At 45.6% G+C, this 16137-nt stretch overlaps 1 protein-coding gene across 5 annotated transcripts in view; it reads left to right on the top strand.

The window, feature by feature from the left end:
* The window catches only part of Camta (Calmodulin-binding transcription activator), a 474504-nt gene that overhangs the window by 399471 nt on the left and 58896 nt on the right, over window positions 1-16137 (top strand). For all 5 annotated transcript variants that reach the window (XM_084599157.1, XM_084599156.1, XM_084599155.1 and 2 more), the window contains one exon: window positions 6261-6396. In XM_084599157.1, coding sequence (XP_084455283.1) covers window positions 6261-6396 — 136 coding nt within the window. The remainder of the gene's footprint in view (window positions 1-6260; window positions 6397-16137) is intronic.

The following is a 16137-nucleotide window of genomic DNA, read 5'->3' as shown; positions in this document are numbered from 1 at the left end:
TTTGCAGGTGACGTGGATGGACCGTGATTGGTCGCCGAGTTGTGTGACGTCACGAGATCACATGACATGGCCGAGCTGCTAACTTCCTTGAGATGGGAACCGAACATGACGGGACCCTTGGATCTCGAGGTAGACATACTACTCCTATGCCATTCAGGCACGTTGATAAAGCATGGTTAAAGGTGGGCTTTATATCTATGTCGTGTGGTATTCCACATAGTGTGATAGCTTACAACGGTATGCTTAATGATTATGAGTGAGATAATATAGACACAAATTAAGGGACTAGTGATTGAGGGAGTAGAAAAGTACAGGCGCGGCCAAAATAATGTGGTGCACGCGTGAGGGGTTCGGAATTTTCTCACTGTTTCCGTAGAGAAAATAGGATGACCACTGGGATCCATACGCGAGCGCACTAGCGTCGCGTCCTAACGTATTTATAGGTACTTCAGTGTATTCGCTAGATAACACGGGTCAAAGTTTTCATCGCCGGGGCGTGCTCCGTATTATTATGTTCCGGAATGTACATATATGCCAATAAATATCCGCAAGAGGAGCCGCAAACTGGAGCCGTTTTGCTGCAGCGTCAGAGGCGCAGCTTATGTCCCCAATTTTCTTTTTTTTTTTTCCCAAGTATATTACAAGCACAACCCTAAGGTTCCGTGTGAAGCGAAACGACGTTTAGTGTAGTGCCGAAATGTGGGCGGTGCAATAGCATGTACACAAAGGAATAAAGTGCAACCCTAATGCATAGAGATAATTTTGTGTGCGTTCCCGGTGAAGCGCACATCAAGTTTACGAGCCAGCCAACTGATAGAAAGCGGTGTAGTTAGTTTCCTAGTCATGGATGAAGGTCATGCTCTGTCCCTAGTACATTTGTCAAAAGTCTGCTGACTTTAGGAAGCTATGAGAGCTGCACTCCTGCGAACTTTAGTTATACGCCCCGTGCAAAGCGACGGCCACGCCGCCGGCGGCGGAGTTGAAAGTAAATTTGGGAGCTGAGCCGGCCGCGTCGTCTGCTAGTTGTGTGTTTCTATGCAGTCCTCGGGTCATGAATTCGTTTTCGCTCGGCGTTTGCATCGTTGCATAAACAGCATCCGCTGCCAATGCACAGTAACACAAACTGCGAGAAACATAGACCTGAGAGAATACGAAAAGCCATTTACTGCGCCTTCTTGATTTCTTCCTTGTTTTTCTTTGCTACTTCAAGTGCTTGATGTTGCTTTTTCTATAGTTTCTCCGGCGTGTTTACTTCTTCATTTTCATTTTCATTTCATTTCATTTCATTTCAGTTTATTTCAGACATTTACAATGGCTGAGGAAAAAGGAAAAAAAGCCGCGCACGCGGCTTGACAAAGCTCCTATCTCCCGCAGTGGTTCGACATGGCGATGGCGAATAACAGCAAAAAAACCCAACAAGAGCAGACATGGAATAAAAATGCATACAATATTTTCCGATGGAACACAGAATAGGTTCTGCACAGTTACACACAAAATCAAAAAGATAACAGCTTCATCTCGCATGTTTACTTAGCATTTCTTACTGTCACATTCTCTTCATTTCTATGTAGGAACATATTTCTTATACTGGTATATGAAACTGAGTGAATGGATTCATTTGTGAAAGTGTAGCGGTTTAGGAATGACGGCAATACATATCCTAATGTTTGGAGTCCGTAGTTTGTGCGTGGGCAAGGTACACACCAGTATTCATAGTGTCTTGTATTGTGGAGCACAGTATTTTCCTGTAGATTAGCAAGGTCAGTTAAAAATGTAATTTTACTGTGTGCCTGAGATTTATATAGCTGAATCACACGATATTGATGGATGACCTTTACATTCATAATGCGGTATTTTGAAAATAAAGAACTTGTATGTGCTGAATATGAAGCACCTGCTATTGCTCTCACTGCATTTTTTTTTTTTTTCAATATTGAAACCTTCTGAATATTAGTTTGCGTCGTTGTACCCCATACCAGATGACAATATTTGATATGAGATTCAAACAGGGCATGGTACATTACAAGTTTAATCCTCGTAGGCAACATTCACTTTAACCTTCTGAGTACGCAGATAACCCTAGCCAGTTTAACCTCCAGCTGATCGATGTGGACATCCCATAACATGAATTCATTAAAGTAAACGCCAAGTGTTTTCACAACATTAGTTATTTCTATTGCATTACCACCCAAGATTAAATCAACGTCTACCACCCATTTCACATTTTTCGCTCTAAAAAATATCGCCTTTGTTTTGCGCGAATTTATCAGCAAGGAGTTTATTTCAGCCCAGGAGTTAAGTTTACCCAACACGCTATTGGCCCTTTTGACTATATCATTCGCGTTGGTCCCTGATAGACATAAAGTTGTATCATCAGCACAAATTACATATTCTGTTTCGGGATCAATCTGTACTAAATCATTAATATAAATATTGAATAATAAGGCACCAAGAATACTTCCTTGAGGTACACCATGCTTTATTTTACTATAAGATGAGCAATGATTATCTATGGAAACATACTGATATCGGTCAGTTAAATAGCTAGTGATTAGACATAGTGCCTTGTCCCGAACACCGTAAACAGAAAGTTTCAGTAGAAGAGTCTCGTGATTAATCCTGTCAAAGGCTTTGGAGAAATCTATGTAAATTCCCAACGTTATTTGTTTACATTCTATGTTATTTAGGGTTATCTCTTTTTGCTTCAGAAGAGCCATTTCAGTAGAAGACTTAGGTCTAAATCCAAACTGTTTAGTTGTTAGCACATTATACTTCTCAAGAAAATTAGAAACTCGTAAGTGCATTATTTTTTCTAAGCCCTTAGAAAAAATGGGCAATATTGAAATTGGCCTATAACTGCCCAGGTCATTTTTGGAACCACCTTTATAGATTACAACTACTTTCGCAATTTTCATGTCTGAGGGGAAGATGCCTGTAGTTAGGGACAAATTATAGACAGAAGTTAAAATCGGGCAGATAATGTCCAAGACGTGCATGACTGGTTTCATTTTCAGTCCAAAAGCGTCTTCACTGTTCGAAACCTTCATACCTTTAAATATTTGAAGCACCTCATTTTCATCGCAGCATGTTAGGAATAGGCTGTTGCTTGTGTGGTTAGTAACGTAATGTAATGCTCTATGATTGTGCTCACTATCAACAAGTGTACTAAAATAGTTATTAAACTCATTAGCGAGAGCGAGTCCAGTATATCTAATACCATCAACTGTAATACTGTTAGCTATATTTCCCAAGTTATGGTTTAAAACTCGATTAAGCCTATTCCAAATTTTCTTTTGATCGGTCAAACCATCGAACAAATTGAGGTGATATTCATTCCTCGCTTTCCTCAATGTTGAATTAAGCTTGTTTCTGTATGTCTTAAACGTTGCCCACGATTCTGGACTGCGTCTTTGTAAGAATTTCTGGTAGAGGGAATTTTTTTTAGCAATCATTCGAAGAATATGCGAACTAATCCAGGGCTTACGAGCTCGTTTTGGTTTCTTTATATCTGTGTATGGAAACGTGTCACGATATATGCGCACGAAAATCTCCAGGAAACAACTAAACGCTCTGTCAGCAGTCAAACAAGCAAAAACTGGTTCCCAGTTGACATTCATTATTTTGTGTCGAAATGAATCTAACGTCGTTGGGTTGATCCGTTGTATTTTAACATTTCTCGGTTTACAGTTCGATTTGAATTTAGGATTACTATTACAAACGATGTACACCGGCAGGCGATCACTAATAACGTAATAATTAACTCCGGTTGAGAGCGTGTTAGTTGCGTTATTCGTGATAAGCAAATCCAGGAGTGTTGCCGTCGTTGTGGTAATACGTGTAGGTGATGTCACAACGTTTACAAGACAGTATGATTCCATTAGTAATAAGAGTCGCGATTTTCTGGGTGTATTTTCGTGCATGTTAATGTTGAAATCACCACCTATATATATATATATATATATATATATATATATATATATATATATATATATATAGTTTAATTATATTCAAAGGCAAACTGAAAAACATGTTTCATATAGAGCAGAAAGTTCTCTATGCAACCATCTGGGGGGCGATATACTACAGTGATGAGGACATTTTTGCTACAAACAGAGAGTACCTCATAATCAGGCGTAAGTGAAGTAACTTCATCGACCCTTTCGCATTGCACACTATCAAGCACGAACAAACAAACGCCCCCACCTCTTCTGTTAGTTCTATTGAGGAAAAATGACTGATAGTTGACCAAGTCAAAGCAGTCAACTTCATCCTTGATCCATATCTCTACTTGCTATCCGAAGTTAACATTAAATTCATCGAGTAGCACTTTCGTTCACCGTTTTCCGTAATACCTAACTCAACTTTTCTTTCAATATGTGCGTGGAAATGTAGTAAGATCATATCTCCCTTCTTTCAATCCCCATGGAGCCGCTAGCTCTGGGAATTGCGCTCTCCTTATCTCAGGTGCACTTCCTGGTTATCGTTTAGTTTTATTTTTTTCTTCCAAGTACGTGATTGTGTGCATTCTCTTGAGCTGTTCATTTCCCGTTTCTTTCTTTCCTTCCACGGTACTGGCCCGTTTCGCGCCTCGTCTCGTCTCGGCAGAATTCTGCTCTCCTACGCGCGCTTTCGGTACGTAGCAGAAGCAAGAAAAAAAAAAATGGAGGGGGAAGGGGGAGGCCGAAAGAGCCGGACCTCGTCGTAAAAGCCAGGCATTTGCATTTGGCTATTGATCCGGCAGGCAGCCGGCTTTCGTTTAACTGAATCCTAGAAGTTTCACCCTGTCTTCTAAGGTTTTTTTTTCTTTCTCTTCTGTTTCTTCTTCACAATCGGTTCTCAGTGTTTGGGTACCCTCTTTCTTCTTTTACCGTCCCGCCCCCGCGCGATTCCGCTGTCGGTTTTGACTGCTGATGAAGCGTTGGTCTCCCGGCTGCCTGGATTTGGCACGGCTGTTTGTCTCCGAGATCAGGAATACGTCGGCTCGCGTTACCCGTTCTCGTGAGATGAGGAAGGCGATTGAAAGTAGGGAGACGGGGAAGCGTGATCCCTGGGAACTTATGCTTTGTTCCTCACCTTATTGTTGTTGCGCGGTTTGTTGTTGTTCTTCGTGCCCGCGTATCAAGAAGACAGTCCTGTCTTGCATTTATCGTTCGCATTCTGCTATTTTTGGTCGTAGGATCGGCAGTGATACGAAGGCTCGTTTTGGAGCAAACACGAAAAGCACCTAGCATGCCTGCTTTTCTAAGGCGTTCGAATTAATATCGAGACATGGGAAATTACCCTATCTTTTTCGTGTATTTGTTTTGAATGTCCACTCTGATTGCGACTGTTCGTTGAAATGTTAATCAGTCTGCTAGCAGTGTAGAGAACCAGCTTTACGTAGCCAGATTTTCCTTTCCTTTTTTTCCTTTTTTTCCCTGTTTCCATGCCAGTCTTCTTTTTCTTCTTGTGGCTGGTGGGGACTCTTTCTGGATGACATAAAAATCTTCTCTTTTCTTTATTTCTTCATTTTTACGAGCATAGTCCACTGCTTCTCCCATTCAGGAACGCTTCGTCGAATGGGAGTCGTGCTGGGTGCGCGTTCCAGCAGAACCGAGTAGATATGCACAACTTCCTCTCCGAAAAGATGATACACCGTGTGCTGCTGGAGGACTTATCCCTTTTTTCGATGGGATGGCGCTTGCGTTTGTCTGAGTTCCTGATGCATATTTTTGGCTTAAAGAAAAGCTAAGGTCTTATATGTGGCTCAGTAACAGAGATATTCGTAAAGCCGGTATGTTAAAAGCGAGATTACCGTTGACTGCAGACGAACTAAACGCCTGCGGATAGGAAGCTGTCTCTAAAACTTCTAGCCTGGGCTAGTTGGACTCAGATAACAAGAACAGTGGAGTGCAGTTTAAGGAAGACGCCGATGAGCCGGTGTCTTTCATTCAGTTCGTTCTCTTCGGCTGGTTCTCTCCGCGCCGCTTGTTGAAATTCGTTTCAACGCCGTCTAAGTCTGTACCTAACCTAAGCCTCACCTAACTATGCGGCTTTCCTTTAACATCTTTACCGGGCAGATCGAGTTACCAGATCAGAGTGAGGAGGTTACTTTGACGCAAAAAGAGAAGTGGCAAAAGGTGGTAGATTTTTTGCAGTTTTCGTTTCCATCTCTCCGGGGCCAGGCAGCGCAGTTCTTGTCAGCTCACTACGCAGCGCAGTGCTCCAGTTCCCGTGCTATTGTGTGCAAGATCCTTACGCTTCCCGTTCTGCCCTCGCAGGCCAAAGAGCGGATCGATGCTGCTGTACAGCCGCAAGCGGGTCCGGTACCGGCGTGATGGCTACTGCTGGAAGAAGCGCAAGGACGGCAAGACCACCCGGGAGGACCACATGAAGCTCAAGGTCCAGGGAACCGAGGTACGTACGTGCTGCCCGCGCTGGCACTCAATCCGTTTTCTGGGACACGTTGCAGTGTCGTCCTTTTAGACACTACTCGCTAGCGCAAGATCCTGAAGACGATTTTCGGTACGCAGAATCCACACACAGGAGGCGAATTTTCGCGCTGTCAGGAGGCGCACCCTTACATTTAACGGTTGCGCGGCGCAAATTGCTCTGGTAAGGGCCTTTCAATCGTTGACCGCATGCTTGGGTCGTCAGGAATGTGACCCTTTTTGTAGCCCCCGTGTTTCCAAAACCTTTGGGCACCACTTCGCAAAGTATTTAGTGCGTTGAATATCGGTGTGGTTGGCGCACATCCACTGCCATCGAAGGCGTCCAGCACGCTAAAAAGAACCGCTTCTATCAAACTCGAACATGCGGGAATCGTTGAGTGCAGAACAAAAAAAAAAAAAAAAAGGCTTTTCTAATAACGCGAAAGCGTTTGTACCCCCATGTCGCAAAAAAATTGTCCGTCGTCGTCGGCGGCGGCGTAGACGAGACCCTTGCGCCCTCCCGTTTAAGCTTGCACCGTCCGTTTAAGATTCCATTCGCTTTTCAAAACTCGGGAGTTGCCCACGGTGAATGCTCACAGTGCCGATGTGCTGGTTTCCGGTCAGTCTAGAAACGAAGTTCGGCAGTTCTTTAAACAATGTACTTCTGCTTTTGAACTTTTTTAGCAAAGGATATTCGTTAGAGCTGCCAGGAGTCTCATCGGCCTTGATGTGCTCGGATTTTCGTTCAAATTTTTTACCTAGTTACTCATGTTCGTCCTCAAAACGTTTTCCGTTAGCACTGTTCCGCTATCGCATTCAGGTCTCCCAGACTTCTGTCCGCCGCCGTCGTGTCTTTGCGTAGCTAGCATTGCCTTGCATCGTTTTGTGCAACGTGAGAGGATACGAGAGACTCGTTTAGTTTGACGCGTTGCTCTCGGAAATAATGACCATACTGGCGGCATGACTGCCCTTTCCTTGCAGTTATCGGCAAAGCAAAAGAATAAGCTTGATGTGGTACGATATCGCGGGAGACGATGCGTCATCAGCGGACCTTGTATTTTCGCCTAGCTTTTTATTTTATTTTATTTTTACTTTTTTGCGCTCCTCGTGCGCTCATTTTCGCATTTATACTAAAGAAGGCGGTAGATTTTCCCGCACTGTTGAGAATCACAGACGGACTTTTTCTGCTTTTCAAAAACCGTCCTGGCATCGTTTTTGTCCGTGGCTTTTAGCTCCCTTCGGGATTTAAAAGCCAAATACGCGTACTAAAGAAAAAAATGTGATTAGCGAATTCTAATTTATTTTGAGGGTTTTTCTTATAGTAACTAAAGTTCACCGTGGCTTGCAAGTTAGTTCCTAGAAAGTATTTCGATCTCACTATATTCCAATAAATTTTCGAACGTGTTGGCGTTAACACCCAGTATTTATTTCTTATCGGCATATATCCGATATATTTTGATATAGGTACCTGTGTGAAGGGGATACAGAATAGCGGAAAACGTGTTTCTTAGAACATCACCACTTGGTTTTCGGAGTTAAACATTCTCTGTCCGCTTTCTGCGACGATTCTGCCCAGTCCTTTATCAACCGACAATCACATTTCCAACGACTGGTGCCGGTAACTCCTTCTGCCTTGTCGTCGAGGAGGGCTTCAATTACTTGCCGTTACGTTGTAAGTGTTGCGTAGCTTCGACTTTAACGTTCTTATTAGGGCCTTTTTCGAATATGAGTAATGCTACAGTTTTAACGATTGCGATGCATAGTTTCTTGAGCGGCCGAATGATCCCGAGACCCTTAATGTGGCCTTTCGCTGCTCGGGACATTAAGGCCTAATGTGCATCGCCTCATTTCACCGCCGCCAATGGCTCGCCGCCTTCGTGCTGCTGCGGTGCGGAGTCGCGATAGTTGGAGGCCGGGTAGATCAGCTGTTTGCGCTAATGACGTCTTCGATTTCAAGCGCCAGACGTTAGTTTGCAACTCCGCGGGCATGCGACGTCGCGAGCGGTGCTGTAATCGAGACGGTCGGGGCTGCTGTACCGCGGGTGTACCTCGAGGCTTGCTATGCGAATTAATGATCGCCGCCGTGTCGCGTACTAACCGCGATAAGACGGTGAGGCTGAGTACGACGGTGAGGCTGAGAAAATTCTGCCCACGTCGTGTTTTCATCGGAGCTGTCGCTGTCAAATTTAGGGCGCCCACTGTGATAGTTTGTTGGCGGAGAGAAAAGGGGATACTGTCTTCAAAACCGAAAATTGAACTCGCGGGACACGCTTGTCAGCGACGACTTGGTGCGTCAGATAAAGCTTATGTTAACAATCGATCGTATTAGGAACAATACGATCCTGCTCAACACACTTGAGTCGGTGGCACGCAAAGCAGCTCACGTGTCGCCTTGAAGGGGATGATGACGCGGTAGCGTAGGTGATCGCCCGACGTTAACCAATCTTTATGAACGTGCTTGGTTAACCGAGTTCTCGCGTGTCCGATTCGGCATCCAAGAGCACTTGAAGGTTGCTTGTTATTCCACCTTCCCACCGCAAATGCGCAACTCGAGTTGGCACCTCCTCCCAACTCTCTGGTATCATCTGATCTCGTTAAGCCGCACAAACCATCGACGAATGGGTGTCCTAGCTGTCGTGCCAGCTGCTGCCAGCGTCATGCTTTTTCGCTCACCACGCTGACGCCGATGCGGGATTTTCTGAGTAACGTGCCTTTTAGCGCTATTTCGTTAAAATGTGATGTTCCCCGGAGAAAAAGCGAACACGGTGCGGTTATAACTCGTGCGCGCGCATCATGTAAAGTGGTGTACGTGGAGTTCCAATGTGAAAGTGAACAGTTAAGTCCTCGCGCAACGTCGAACTCTGCTGATAAGGCTGAAAATGTTTTATTCGTACGTAATATCCGTCCAAAAGAGAACCGTTAAACATTGGAAGAAAGCATCTTTCTCATTTTGATCGAATAATCATCAGCTGAGCGCAGATAATGTGTTCCCTTTAATACTGAGTCTTCATGTGCGGGCTCCCCCAGCTGCAGCAGCAGCGCCAAATTGAGCCGCCCTACGGTGTCAGCTCAAGTGGGTCTACAGGAATGGAGGAGGGGAAAGGACTTAAAGTCGTCGTAATCTTCGCGCAGTGGAGTGAACTTCGATTCGGTTATGCGGCATTAGCGGGCCCAACCAGGCGGCCATGCGGCAAACTTCCCCGAATGAACCGAAGAGGGATTCGGAGGAGGGGTAACTCGACTCGCTTGGTCCCTGGCACTAAACGCGACCGGCAGCAGGCCTGCCGTCAGCTTGCCGCCTTCTCTGGCGCGCATGCAGCGAGTGTACACAAAGCGCGTCGGGCGCTGCGCCCCCCCCCCCCCCCTTCCGCACCGTGGCCCCCATCCGGGCGAAGCGGTGCCGTGCGTGCACGGCTTACCAGGCTGTCCCGAGCAGCACGGCCGAGAGCGCGGGGCCCCACGTTGATTGCGGCCCGGGCTGATTGCCGGTTCGACTTGATTGCCGCCGTCGCCGCCGCTGCTGCTGCCCGCTCGCGCGTCCTCGCTGATTGCCCCGCGGCGGTTCCTTCTGGTGCGACGCGCATTTGCCACCCCCTCATCCTCTCTCCTTCTGATTGACCCCCCACCCCCGATGCCCTTTTTCACCTCTTTCATGTCCGTCGCCGCCTCTGACCTCTCGGCAACCCCCAATACCTTTAACCGGCGCTCAGGGCGTATTCGTAGCATAAGGGCCTGCTCCAAATCCTTGCGAGTCTACTGTGAGAAGTCTTCTCCAAATCTCTGCCTACCAGCGTGGTCGTAACTTTTATTCACCTGCTCCCTTTGGGAAGCCCATCCCAGTCGGCACCTTCAGCCGGGATACGATCTCCACAGGAGCCCCCCTTCCTGCTGTTGATGCGGGTCATGGCAGCCGAACTCCGGGCAGCTCGGAACTGCCCGCGCAGTGCCCTTTTCCGCCGGATAGTAATTAATTTGGTTCGGATTGTGTCCCTGTTCTCGCGTGTGTATCGGGGTGCGTTCTTGAGAGTGCGTCTCTTCGGCAGTCTACAGACGCAGGTTCTTTTCGAATCTAGAGCACTCTTCAGCGATGAAAACTGGCGGAAAAACTCCACCTTGCAACTTGAATTAAAAAGTAAGTGAAATATTCTTCGCGCGAAGCACACAACGAGATGGCGAAAACCGGATTTCAAGGCTGCAGCGGAAGCCTTTCGACACCCATGTTCATTTTGAAGCTTCATTGTGCGAACAGCAGGAAAGGGGTATAGCCGAAGGACGTACAAAGGCAACGCTAAAGTTACATTTGCCTCAATCAGAGCCAGTCATATTCCGCTCAAGTTTATAAGAGCACCCAGCGCCCTGATGCGGCGAATATTAGTGTGAAATGCTTAACCGATTTTCTCTTCGCGGGCGCCAGATTCGAGGTCCCGGCTTGTCTCTAATTCGCTGCCAGTGTCTCGTTCTTGCTCTGTGTGCTTTTAACGCAGCAAGGCAGGAACGCAGTAAAGACCGGGCGGCTAACGCAATCCTTTTCCGCCCGGCCTATAGAAAGTGGGCATTTCCAAGCGCACACTTTTGCGTGACATCGCTCTGTATCGCTCATGGAACTGCTATCACTGCTACTGATTAACCGCAACTTCGCGGCAGCGCTTCTGTATGCTAGGATTCACCGCTCTCTGCACCGATTCCGGTACCGTTAGCTCATCTTTGTTGCCCCCTTCAGAAAAGGAGTACCTTCCTGCGCACACAGTTAAATTACATGGCGGCGATTCACGTCTTACTAATTCGCTTGTGTCTTTTATTTCGAGGCATGGGTACGCGGAGAATCCTTCAGTGGGCTTCAGCTGTATGTTCAGCACTACATCGCTAACATGAGCGCATAAACACGGACACAGCGGGGATATAAGGACACAACAAGCGCTTGTTGTATCCTTATATTCTCACGGTGTCCGTGTTTGTACGCTCATGTTAGCTATGCATTCATACAAGCTTGCCCAGATATATGCGTTATATATATAGTGCGTTGACTTGTTCATTGATTGATTGATTGATTGATTGATTGATTGATTGATTGATTGATTGATTGATTGATTGATTGATTGATTGATTGATTGATTGATTGATTGATTGATTGATTGATTGATTGATTGATTGATATACATATCGCCAACTGCCCACCTTAGCCCATGCACTCTCCTTCCTGGCCCTCATCTGTTTGCATAGGCTTCTATATTTATTTATTTTTACTTCAATTTCTTTGTTTGTTGTTTGACTCCGCCCCTTTCCCCTCCTCCTCATTTTTTCCTCTTCTTCTTCTTCTTCTTCTTCTTCTGCTTCTTTCCTTTTTTTTCTGTTTGTTTTTGTGTGAGCAGATAAGAATTCCCTTAGAAGCTGGCATTCCCACGTGTGTCACTATACTGCGGCAGAGCACGCTTTACAGGACATTTTTCTTTGCATTTACGTGACTTGGAGGTGTTTGGTCCTCGTAGCTTCGATATTTTTCTTTGATAGCAGCCAAGCCCTGTGTTTCCGGCTCTAACAAAAATGTGCTTAATATCTTTCTTGTACGAATGTAACATCCCCTTGCTTCCTTTTCGCGCGCGAACTGGCTTGTTTAAAAATTCTTTCTTCCCTTGTGCAGTTATCCAATTGAATGATTTGCCCTCGGAAATTTTCTGTACTAATAATTTTGAGCAGACACTTCTCATGTATTTTGCACAGTAATCTTTAATTTTGAGTTTTAATGCGAAAGCATTACTTCGCGATGTTCACAGATTTCTGTCCGCAGGCAGCGTCAGCAAAATCGTGTCCGCAGCAGTTGTGAGTGACGTCATGTGGCATCACACAACCTGAATTCGAGCCAAAAAAGGACATAGGAAGGGATTGGCGCGCAATTTGAAAGCACCAAATACTAAAGTAGTTAATTAGGTAAGTCAATTAGGGTGACGTCAGGGATGTGACGTCACGCAACCGAATTTAGAGCCGAAAAAGGGCATTGGAAGGGATTGGCGCGCAATTTGAAAGTACCGAAGACTTAAATGGGTAAACAAGAAGTGAATTAATGTGACGTCAAGGATGCGACTCCATGCAATCGGAAGCAGAGCCGAAAAGGGACATAGGGAGGGATTGGCGCGTAATTTGAAAGTACCAAAGACTAAAATAGGTAAACAAGAAGTGAATTAAACAACTAGAAGCAATTAAAAGCAACCAACAGCAGCATCCGTGCTTTCGCATTACTCCAATGCAAATTCTGTAGTGCTCTTTATTTATTTTTTGTCATCTTTTATTCTGTAACAATGTGTATGCTAGGGGATACGCACATTTTTCGGCGGAGAAATAGCTCCCTTTTCACTTGTTTCTTCTCTTCTTCAATTTGTTTTTTTTTTCCTTTCTCGTTGCATATGTCTAGCACAAGAGCACGTGTATTCTTGTGATAATGAAACTGAATGTTTGCAGAAATACTCCCGTCTGCTCGGTCTCATTGAGACTGCAGTATGTACAAATGAAGTAAATACGTTTCGTTCTTCATCGATTAGCGTGACCTCGAACCACGCCTATTTTGTTGTTGTTTTTATTGATTGATTGATTGATTGATTGATTGATTGATTGATTGATTGATTGATTGATTGATTGATTGATTGATTGATTGATTGATTGATTACATAACTACTGACAATTTTGTAACAATGTATTGGCATGTAAAATTGCTATATTGCACGCGAAGCTAAGCTAGTCTTAAATAATGCAGCGACTTAGCTCTTAGGCTGTGCTATTTCACTGTTCAGGAAGAAAGGAAGTATAACATTATTATATAAAAAAAAAAAGAGGGGGTGGTTGGGAAGGTGGTCAGCACGTGCCTCCGGGACTGAAGATCCCGGGCCACACAGGTCCATGACTTGGCTCGAAATTGAATGTCCACGTTGTAGCTGGCCTTTACTCCATTCCACTTGGCAAAGGAAGGATCAGGTATGAGTTCCCTGGGCGGTAGATGGACCCCATATTATATTGTTCACCACAGAAGCAACAAGTTTTTCTAATTTCTGAACTACGGAATTTTGAAACAATGTGTTGGTTAGGGAATGTATCGGATTGAAGTTTTCTCCACTTCACATCCTGCTCTCTGGACAGTGAGCTGTGGTGTGGTGGATTATGTCCTTCTCCTGACTCTGTAGTGTGTGGTGTAATTGTGGTATGGGTTGAGCGTCTCTCCGAAGGGATCCAGGTCCAAGGCGACGTCCACAGCTCGGGCGGCTTCGACTCGAGCTTATGTGTGGGCTGCCTAGTTGTCTGGGTTCTGCGCGTGCACTGGCACCCAAATTAGGACGAGTTATCATAATTTTTCGGTTGGGTTAAGGTTGACCAGTATCTCCCGAGCGGTGCTGAAGATTCTTTGATATAGTTACATATCACTTGCTTAGAGTCGGTCACAATTGTGGTGGTTTGGGTGAAAATAAAGTAAAAGGAAGACGGTCACTACAGCTAAGCTTCTTAAGCGAACCGTATAATGTTGGGACAAACAAAATTAGGTTCCAGTGGATCAGTCGTCCTTGTTTTAATTTTGCTCGGAACACGCGTTGGAGCTTGATTATTGATCTAAAACGCTTGAAAAACGGCATATATCGACGTTTAACTTACGGTGCGTGCTCGATTTTTACGTGGTGTTGATTCAGGTAATGCGATGGAGAGCTGCCTCAGGCCTGTGGGTTTAACAATAGTAACGGTTTTTTCTTTCTAGGGAAGGGAAAGTGGGGGGGGGGGGGGGGGGCACCAAGGATTGTGTTAAATGCGTTACGAAGCAGCCGTATAGTCGTGAAGTTGCAGTGTCGTTCGCAGGCGCGGTACGTGTAATCAAATGCTTCGAATTCTGCTGGATGAGCTCTCTAGCTTTCCTTCGAGCGATCTTCATGACTGCGCGTTTTCTTGCAGCTTTTAACATTGCTACGGGTTTATTTATTTATTTAGCGCCACTCTGGGGACGTGCTTCGTCTTCCTGTCCACATTTTAGTTGTTGTTTTTGTTTTTCCTGCTCACGTGCTCGAAAAGCCTCGTTACCTCCTGCAGTTCGTGAAGGTTTAAAATGACAGCGGCGGCCGGCCATTCAGAAACCTTGTGAGGCCACTAAAACAGGACTTTTGTTTTTCCTGTAGCTCTCGAGACGCGCACTGTCGTTCCGTTATTCCCTTTACTGTCATAAACAAGGGACGAAATAGAAGACCGTGAGAAAACGCTGCACGGGGGAAACAGAATAAAAGGAACGGATGGATGCAACAGAAGAGTGTCTCCTGCCTCTTTTTCCCGGTCATTATCTGGAAAATTTAACGGCCCACCGAGTTTTATTGTCTCGTTCGTGCACATCCGGTGCTCTGCACGCGTGAGCGCTCGAGAATACCGACTCTTGTCCGCGCCGGTATATCCACTTCCTGCCTTTTTTTTCATTTCGCCGGTTCGCCGCCAGAATTTAGGCCCGGCTCACTTATCCCAGCCGCTGTCTGCCTCGCCTCCAATCTTGTTCCGTTTTACGTTTAGCTGTGGCAGCGGTCGCCATTTTGATCATTTTCTTTTCTAACATTTCTATCTTTGCTCTTTTATGACATTTTTTTTTTTTATTACCGTAAAGTAATTTCCTCACGCAAACCGAGCTTCGCCGTTCTCTGACAAACACTGTGACCTTTCGTCCAGCTACTTTAAAGTCTCCACGCTACCGGGAAATGGGGCCGCCCACACTAATATTGCTTTTCTTTTTCCTTCCTTTTTCTTTCCCATGTTGGGGACGTCTAGAGAAGGAATTGCTTTCCATGTGAACGTCTTTAAACCTACTTTTGGCATATATGACTTGTGTTGTGGCGGTCGTTCATTGCGGCCAGTATTCTTGTTTGCGAATCTCTTCAGGCGCTCGCTAATGTGTCTGGCTCCTTTCGGCGATTTCTTGTCTTTAGAGCGCTCCTCTCTCTCTCTCTCTGCAGCGTGTCCGGTTCGCACGTGAGGACTCCAATTCTGCTCGCTATACCTTTAACAGGAAAAAAACGTTAATTACTAGGGGAGCACTTCTGAAAACACGAACTGGCCTCATGCGTCCATCGCCTGCAAGTAATGAAACGCTTCCACGGCATTAAGGCGCAGTATCGTATCTTAGTGTTTCAAAACTTGTTGGCCTATAATAACCATGAAAAGAACGGGAGGAAAGGGGGGGGAGGGGGGGGGGGGGGGTTCAGGACAAAGGTAACCTAGTTCTAGTAACGGTATGCCGGTACGCAAGCAAATGAAGTAGAACGAAAAAGGAGAAACTTCTAGATAGAAAGAGGAAACTCAAAGTTTTCACAAGGCCTTACTTGTTACCGCTACGCAAACACGAACTCGGTGACAGGACTAGGGGGTCGTTGATCGCCGAAAAACGGAATGCGTGCGGCTTATGGCCAGCCATCGTCTACAAGTATCGCCGCACATGACGGATCAGGCAAAGCGCTTCAAGCATACTCTCAAGCTGCGAGGGAGCCTATATCGACTATTTCGATTGAGAAAACTGATATTCCTGAAACACAGAAGCTCACCTCAGCGTCTTTGACAGTGCAGTGCTTTCTTCGAACCTTAAGACGTGGCTTCCAGTCTGCTCCTATTTGTAGTTCTCGCTGCTGGTTCCAAGCAAAGCGACGATTATCGCAGTTGTTCGGGAAACCGCCGAAGGGATCACGGCTAAAGATCAATGTAAGACCGCGGGCACGCGTTGCGTCGG

Source organism: Amblyomma maculatum, chromosome 3 (assembly GCF_055883805.1).
Source record: "Amblyomma maculatum isolate TAMU_Amacu chromosome 3, ASM5588380v1, whole genome shotgun sequence".
Taxonomy (NCBI): domain Eukaryota; kingdom Metazoa; phylum Arthropoda; class Arachnida; order Ixodida; family Ixodidae; genus Amblyomma; species Amblyomma maculatum.
Note: the sequence above shows the minus strand (reverse complement) of the source record. Positions and strands in the feature narration are given on the sequence as shown.